The 8346-nt window shown below is 53.5% G+C and overlaps 1 protein-coding gene across 5 annotated transcripts in view; it reads left to right on the top strand.

Annotated features, from left to right (window-relative positions):
- Positions 1-108: 108 nt before the first annotated feature.
- The window catches only part of QRICH2 (glutamine rich 2), a 36004-nt gene continuing 27766 nt past the window's right edge, over positions 109-8346 (top strand). For 2 of the 5 annotated variants that reach the window (XM_081791115.1, XM_081791113.1), the window contains exons 1-4: positions 225-3643; positions 3754-3834; positions 5020-5079; positions 5431-5541. In XM_081791115.1, coding sequence (XP_081647241.1) covers positions 3134-3643; positions 3754-3834; positions 5020-5079; positions 5431-5541 — 762 coding nt within the window. In that variant the 5' untranslated portion in view covers positions 225-3133. Of the gene's footprint in view, positions 3644-3753; positions 3835-4014; positions 4734-5019; positions 5080-5430; positions 5542-8346 lie in introns of those variants that run through there. The other 3 variants (XM_081791117.1, XM_081791114.1, XM_081791116.1) reach the window with 3 other exon arrangements.

The raw sequence follows: 8346 nt of genomic DNA, 5'->3' as shown, positions 1-8346 counted from the left end.
CCGGTCTGTTCGCTGCCTTGCAGAGCCGCCCACTCTCCTGCCTTCCCGGTGACTGACTTCTGTCCAGGCTGTGCAGGAGACAGCGGGTACAAAATAAAAGGTGTTCCAGGTCCACGGCTGGTCTCAAGCCCTAGACGTGAGTCTCCGCCTGTAGGTTCCATCCCCTTCCTAAGCAACGGAATCCAGTCCTTGTCGGAATAGTAGATTTAAAAATCTAAGTTAAAAAAAAAAAAAATAGAACTCGCCATGCTTTTTCATGGGTAGTAGGTGACACATGTATTGCATTACCTAGGGCTGCACTGGACCTTTCTACCCAGCATTTAAACTTACCTGGCCACAGGGCGCCTGGGTGGCTCAGGCGGTTAAGCGTCCGACTCGATTTTGGCTCAGGTCATGATCTGGTTTGTGAGATCGAGCTCCGTGTTGGGCTCTGCACTGACAACAGAATCTGCTTGGGATTCTCTCTCTCTCTCTGTCCTTCCCCTGTGCGTGCATTCTCTCTTTCAAAATAAACATTTAAAAAAATAATAAAATTACAATTCTAGTTATAGCACACATGTCAGGTAGACCTTTTAAACCTTCCGTCTAATCCAGGGCAGGACTGAATGTAGCAGGAAGGGGCAGTGTCTTTTGGGCAGCGAGCTGGAATTGCTTGTTGGTTCTGTTCCTATGAGGCAATAAGATAATTTGCTTCGTTGTACAATTGTATTTCCCTGCAGGGACGTTTCCCTGACATTTTTATCCCTTTTCCTAATGACTTGAAAGATTCCCTAGCCACAGTCAAGACTTTGAGCACATTAGCTTTTTCCAGCACACATGTCGCCTTCTGTTGAGAGTCCCACGTAGGGGCATTTTGAGCAAGAACTTAATTATCAGATCGTGAAATGGTAGAGGAGGAACCGTAGACTATTACTCAGGAAACCAGGCCTTATTCATAATGTCGGACAGATGACTAGTCCTTTCTGGGCCTCTGTCATCAGTTGGAAAAAGGGAGGTTTGGATCCAACAGCTAAGGGAGGTCCTTTTCAATTCCAAAATTCCATTTATATGTCCAGTGAATGTTCATTTTCCTGTGTTTATATGTACTTATTTAGCAGAAGCATTCAGTAGAATATATTTCCTCAGATTAGAATTAGAATATATTCATATACGCCCTTTCCGTTGCCATTTAGTGGGTCCTGATACATGCCTGGCATGATGCCAAGTCTCAGGGATCTGAAATGAAACCATGAGGACCCGGGGAGCTGACGCTCTGGCCAGAGCTAATGTAGTAGTAGCAGGAGCAAGGGGTAACATCCTTCTGGAAATCACCCAACTTAGAATTGAGAAGCCCACGTTCTACTCCCTCCAGGACAGTGGATGCTCTATCGCAAGGCTTTAACTTTGTGATCTGGCCTCAAGTGTACACAAAGAATTTGTTCTTTTTTATTATTTTTTTTAATGTTTATTTTTGAGAGAGAGAGAGAGCATGAGTGGGGGAGGGGCAGAGAGGGGGAGACACAGAATCTGAAGCAGGCTCCAGGCTCTGAGCTGTGTGTCAGCACAGAGCCCAATGCGGGGCTCCAACTCACGAACCAGGAGATCATGACCTGAGCCAAAGTTGGACGCTTAACCAACTGAGCCACCCAGGCATCCCCAAAATTTTTAATGTTTACTTTTGAAAGAGACAGAGTATAAGTGGGGAGGGGCAGAGAGAGAGGGAAACAGAATTCGAAGCAGGCTCCAGGCTCCGAGCTGTCAGCACAGAGCCTGACGTGGGGCTCGAACCCATGAGCTGTGAGACCACATCCTGAGCAGAAGTCAGTTGCTTAACCAACTGAGCCACCCAGGCGCCCCAAGAATTTGTTCTTTTGACAGTATCAGCAACCGTGTGAAGGCCTACGGGGTGTCAGGTGCTAGGACTATGACAATGAAGAAGAATGTTTGGGTGTTAACCTTCCTGCAGATTATAGGCTGATGTTTCACCTCTCTCCCAGGGAACACTTGGGCTGGGGGGTGGGGGGCGTGCATGAAGGGTTTCAATTAAATTTTACCAGCTCAGACTAAAAATCTGGATTTGAAAAGTAGTTCAAATAGTACAGATACACAGGTTTTCCCTTCCTGAATATACTAAACATTGCATTTTTCTGTTTTCTGGAAGACTCTGGTATGGGGAAATCGAGCCCCAATTGCCAAGAGCACCAAATTCCTCTAGTCCTGTCTAATCCTGCCTCCTAATGAGCTGAAATGCTGGCGTTTGACCAGATGAGTCGTTTTTGAGACGAACTAGGCCAGGGTGGCACAGTAAAGGCCTGCCATGTGGTGGCTGGTCAGAGCTGCCTGGGTAGTGAGTGGTCTCTCCCAAGTTCCCCTCCTTTCTGCTGAAGCACAGTGAGATGGGAACTGTCTCCAAGAGGCCAATGTCTCAGGACTGCACCCCTTAGACATGTGCCACTGCCCTGAATAATGGAACAAGCTAAGGACACACGTGGTGTCCCTTAAATCTTTGTTCCCAGTGGCTGAGTGAACGAATGGGGCGGTTAAGCGACGGCTCGAATCTAGGTGAGCCTTAGGAGGCCTCCCCCTCCCCCAAATGCTGTGCTCCCGATAGCGATGCCTTGGCACAGCCCCGAAGCCCCTTTAGGAGCATTCACTGATAAGAGTTAGTGGTGTGCTGGGGATACGGCCAAGGCTTCCCCGGACCCCACTAGAATGGGCTCCCCTTGCGAGTTTGCGGGTGGCTTCGTGTACGGGGAGGTCCCGCAAGGCGCTCGGCGGGGCCTGTTCATTGGCAGAACCCTCCGCGCGCGGCGTGCGTGCACAACCGGACGGCGAACGGGGCGGTCCCTCCCGTTCCAAACGTCCACCGGCCGCGACCCTGCGCGAGGGGAGGGCGGCCCAAGGCTCGAGCTCGGGGAGCTGGGAGACGGGAGAGCGGAGACCGGACTGCGCAGGGTAGGTGGCGTCCGGACCCCGCCGGGGAGGCGGGCGCCCGTCCCTGGGAGCGAAGAGGGGGAAGCCTGGCGGCCGGGCCGTTCCTCTCCGTCTTCCGAGCGCTGCAGACGGTGACTCCTCGTGCTCCGGAGAGCGCCAGGGGCGCGGCGGGCAGTGAGGGGGACGTGGCGGGCGCGGACCCCCGCTGAGAAGGCGCACGATGCCGCCCGCGACGGCGACCGCCACGGTCTCCCTCCGGGAGCTGGCCGACCTGGCCATCGGCACCCCGGAGGTGGGCGCCGTCAACTTCACGGCCCTGCACACGCTCATCGTGGCCATGCTCCGGAGCCTCAACCTGCAGGAGGTGCGCATCAACTTCCAGTCGCCGTCGCCCGAGTCGAGTCGCTCCTCGGAGCTCCCGCGGACCGTGCTCAGCGCCCCGCAGCTGGCTGTGCCCAAAGAGAAGCCGCGCAGCAGCTCGGCCAGGCCGCCGGCGCTGGAGAGCCAGGTGAAGGACCTCAGCAAGCAGCTCAAGACCGTCACAAGCCAGGTGCAGGGCATCATGAGCCACGTGCAGCACCTTACTTATCCCGTGGGCCGGCTGCCCGTGGACTCCCAGGACTGGCCGGAGGGGGAGATGGCCGTGCTGCTGCCGGACAGGGCTCGAGGAGGGCCGGTGAAAATCGGGAAGGACGGCGAGCAGGACGGCGAGCGGGCCAGCGTCACCAAGGTGAGCGCGGGTGGCCGACAGGCCTCTCCCCAAGCGGAGGGGTCCCCGGCAGGGAGGCGCGGGCGCGGCGGGGGCGCCAGGCCACCGAGCGGCCCTTCTCGACCTTGCAGGCCACGGTGCTGCTGCACGATGTCGCAGAAGATGTGAAAGCCTTGAAAGAAGCCAAGGAAAAGGCGCAGGAGCATTCCGAGGTGAGGTCCCCTGGTGAGGGAGGCGGGGACCCCCGCCTCGCGGATGAGTCGCCCCCTCCCACGCGGCGCTTTTCCTCGCCGCTCCACCACCAGTTCTCAGACACCTAGGGATCCTGAGCGGGCCCAGTGTGGGACATGGGGGGGGGGGGGGGGCGGCGGGGAGCTGACAACCTCTCAGAATACTCTTTGAGCCAATTTCCTCTAAACAAGCATAAAGTAAGATGGTGGGTGTTGAAAGCCCAATCTCCGTCCTAGAGGAGGGCCTGAGATGGAGAGAGCGCCGTGGTCACACAGCCGCCGCGGGCATCGGCTCCTGCACTTGGGTCTCGGTTTCCTTGGAGAAGGAAGTGGCACTGTAGGGACCGGAAGCACGAGGCAGTGCTCTTATTTCAGGCCCTCAGGAGGCCACCCAGGGGCTCGGAGCTGGAAGGAGGAGGAGGGGCAATTAGGAAGAAGCACCCCCCTCCCCCTCTCCCGCCGAGGCTGGGGGGGGGGGGGGCGGGGGGTGGCGCAGAACAGCTCAAAGAAGGCGGTGGGAGCCAGTGACCACCTTCTACCTCGGGTCCCAGGCCTTGAGCGCCCAGCGGGACTCATTCTCACTCTGGGAAGCTTTTCTTTTTGAAATGTAGTGTTGGGGGGGGGGGGGGCGGGGGTAGGGTGTTGTGTTTTTTGTTTTTGTGTTTTTAGACTAAAGGCTTGTTTTACCTTGAGATTCCTACATTCTGGAGGTTTGCAGAAGTCCTATGGAGCAACTTAAGTTTTAGCAATTTGTCTTGGCTCTTTTGGGGTGCTTTTCTCTTTCAACCACACAGACGTTCAGACACCCTGGAAGTGCCTGATAATTTGTGTCCTTGAGAGGCTTAACCAGCCTCAGTCAGCAGGGCTGGGATGTTTCCTTGGTGGGTAGGATGAAATGAATCCCGGGACCCAAGGCTCCATTCCTGCCCTAGCATTTGCTCTTGACCCGCTGTCCCCCAGTCCCTCCTCCAGTGCCCTCCCCCCACTTCCCTTCCTCTAGTTGGCTGGAAAGGAAAAGAAGAGCCTTGACTTAACCAGCCCTACCTCTACCCTCCTCCCCTCCTAGATCAGCACACCTCCTTTCTTCTCCTTGTGCGTGGGGTGGGGTGGGGTGGGGCGGCACAAGAGGAGCTGTTTTGATCCTCAGTCTCTGAACTCTTCTTCCAGAAAGCCTTCCAACGGTTGGATGAACTAGAGAAGAAAATCAGAGAACGGGACAAATTCCTGGTAATATGGGCAAACTCTGTGACAAAGGGCCCTCAAGGAGGCAGCAGGGGAAGATGTCTAGACTCCCACCCCAGAGGTCTGTGTCCCTCTGGGGTTCGATGATGCCCTCTGCCCTCTGGGCACTGCCCCCGGATTGAGGGGAAATCCTTCCCATCCCTGTCCGGGTGTCCCACAAGGAGCCCTCGTGGGACAGGAAACTGGCTGCCCAAGACTCACTGGTCACATGAAGGACAGTGACTTGTCCTCAGGGCTAGGGCTACGGTTCTGTTAGCTCAGTTCTGTTCCTGAAGCTTTCAGGGACTAAACTAGGGGTGTGTGTGTGTCTGTCTTCTTGTTGTCGATTACTGTCAGGATCTAGTGGGCCGGAAGCTGAGTTTGATGCCTGTTGGAGAAGAAGTCACCATGGTCACCTGGGAGGAGCTAGAGCAAGCAATTACTGATGGCTGGAGGTCCTCACAAGCGGTGAACAAATTGGGGGGGGGGGGGCTGGGCCGTGGTCTCGGGTGGGGCTCCCCTGAACCTCTCTCCCTTTTTACTACTGCACAATATTCCATTATGTGGATGTTCATAATTTCATGTTTTCTATTATGGGTGTTTTATGTGGTTTTTTTCCTATCTTGTAACAAACCACGTTCCAATGTGACCTTCACACATGCAAACATACCCTCAGGGCAGATTCCCAGAAATGGAATGTGGGTTTGTGATTTGGCTGATTTTTGCCAAACAGTCCTCCGCGGAAATGCTTCCAGTTTAACCCCCGACCAACAATGTGGGAGAGAACTTGTTTCTTGAGTCCCCACCAGCCCTGTCTTCCAGTACCCTTTTTGTCCCCAGTTGGATGGAAAATGGTACCTGAGTATAGTTTTGATTTGCTTTTGTAGCTTTTCAAAGTTCCTTTACAGTCTGTTCTGAGATGCCTGAGTCCCTTCACTCTTAGTGGACAAAGATGACCCACCTTGGAAATAAAACGTCTTTAGGGGGCCCTGTGCTGATGACTTTGACACATGGGTGCATGCAATCGTCTGCCCGTCCTCAGGCGGTGCACAGGGTAACCAAATCGTTTTTAGATCCCCACCCTGTCTCCGCCTGAATAAAATGGGTATTCTCAAATGGCCCTCAAGGACGAGGATCAGTTGCCCTTTTGGTCTGGACATTCCCCTTCTCCTGGCTTTGTGCCTCTGGATTACTCAGAAAGGAGCACCCTCTCCCCCCACCCCACTACTCACACAAACCAGGGAGACAATGGACCTTTTGGCGCCACCAAGTGGCCATCTGGGGCACGTTCACTATTACGTGGGTGCTTTTTGAATGGGGGTGCATCTTCAGAGGAGTTGGAAGAGGACCCTGCAAACGAAAGGAATGGCCTGGAAAAAGGTTGCCTCTGCTTTTGCTCTGTGTGTGTGTGTGTGTGTGTGTGTGTGTGTGTGTGTGTGTGTGTGTTTTAAGCCAAAGGTTTTGTGCACGTACCAGTATCTGTTTTAAGTGAACTACGCATTTTCTCAAGGTGCCATAGGAGACACATGCCAGACCTATAACTAAGCACAATATAAGCTCCTTTAGACATTTTCGCTTCTCCGGAGGTAAGAAAGTGTGTGTGTTTTGACAGTTGCTCGTAATCGTGAACAAGCCCAGGAGCAAATGAGGATAGATTATAAACATGAAAACATCTTTGAGAACGCAAGAGAACAAGTTCTGGTAATGACGAGTCCACCTGCCGCACAGACCAAAATGAACGCGTGGAGAGCGTCCCTGTGTCAGGCTGAGAAAACACGACAGACCTGCCGGAGCCCCATCGTTCTTGCACTGTTGGTGGGACCCTTTATGAAATTAGGATTTCAAAAATCGGCGTGTTTTTTTTTAAAGCTTTTTGAAAGAGAGAGCAAGCAAAGCGGGAGAAAGAATCCCAAGCAGGCTCCATGCTATCAGCGCAGAGTCCGATGCAGGGCTTAAACCCATGAGCTGCGAGATCATGACCTGAGCCAAAATCAAGAGTTGGATGCTTAACTGACTGAGCTACCCAGGCGCCCCAAAACTCAGCATCGTTAAGGTCAACTATGTGTTTTGGCCGGTGGGCGGTAGCTCTGAGGCGATGCCGAGGCACAGCATCTGCCTGTGTCCTAAGTAGGGGGTCAGGACACACACTGGGGACGGTGAGTACAGGGGTGATCAGCACAGAGGAGTCAATATCATATCTGGAACGCCAGACATGGGAAAGGAGTTGTGTTTTGATCTGGAGGAGGAAGGCTGCAAGCACACACGTAGCAGCTACGGTTATGGGAGCTCAGAACCGAGGAGGAAGGTGCCCGTCCCAGGAGTTGACTGTACTTGGGGACACAGCCCAGTGCCAGCCAAAGGCGTATTCTGAGGGGCAACAGGGTGTTCTTTACAACTTTGTATACCGTAAGAAGTAAGGGAGATGATTCGTTTTCAGAAATACCAGATAAAAGCTATGCTAACAGTAGGTTTACAATCTATTGGAACATGTATGAACCCCCCCCCCCACCGCCATAATGGAGTCCCAAACCTTTAGACACGTCACTTCCTGGTTCTCCCCCCCCCCCCCCCCCCGTCTCTGATTCGAGGCCTTATTTTTTGTGGGCTTTGCAATGAGCATGCGCCCAAAAACTGAAGTCTCTGCGTCACCTCAAAGAATGTACATTTGTTCCAGTCTGACTACTTTTTGCCTTACATGGGATAGGCGACTTCCGGGTAAGGCTGTAACCTCCGTAGTACTCAGCCAGTGAGGAATCAGGGGAGGGACTTACCTCTGTAGCACTCAGCCAATGAGGAACCAGGGGAGGGACTTGCGTGCTAGGAGATAAACTGTCTGCTGTAACTGCCCAGAGTGTGCCCGTCGGTCAGATGCCCACTCTTGCAAGGACGTTGATTAACATTTGGTGATCAACACCTCGCCTCACTGTGCTCGGAGTCTCTGCCTCCCTCCTTTGATTGGGTGGGTGGCCTTAATTCTCACATATACCCAAGAATGATGATGTTGCTTCTGCTGCCTCTCCTTCCCTCCTCCTGTCCTACTACTAGGGGTCAGAACCAAGAAGAGCCTACCCTAGCCCACCAATCAAAACTTTCGTTAAGGGAGGAAAAAGCTTCCCCACTCTCCTGTCATCACAGTGTTGAATCTGAATTTCCAGCTAGATCCCTTTGTGACGGGCATTTAACAATGGAAGAATTTTTCAGCAACCATTTTACCAGGCCCACGGACCCTGAGCACAGACGTTCTCTTGCAGAGATAGCCTGTCCGAGATAAAG

The sequence above is a fragment of the Panthera onca genome, chromosome E1, assembly GCF_046562875.1.
Source record: "Panthera onca isolate mPanOnc1 chromosome E1, mPanOnc1 haplotype 2, whole genome shotgun sequence".
Classification (NCBI taxonomy): domain Eukaryota; kingdom Metazoa; phylum Chordata; class Mammalia; order Carnivora; family Felidae; genus Panthera; species Panthera onca.
The sequence above is the reverse complement of the archived record's forward strand: the minus strand, read 5'-3'. Positions and strand labels throughout refer to the sequence as shown.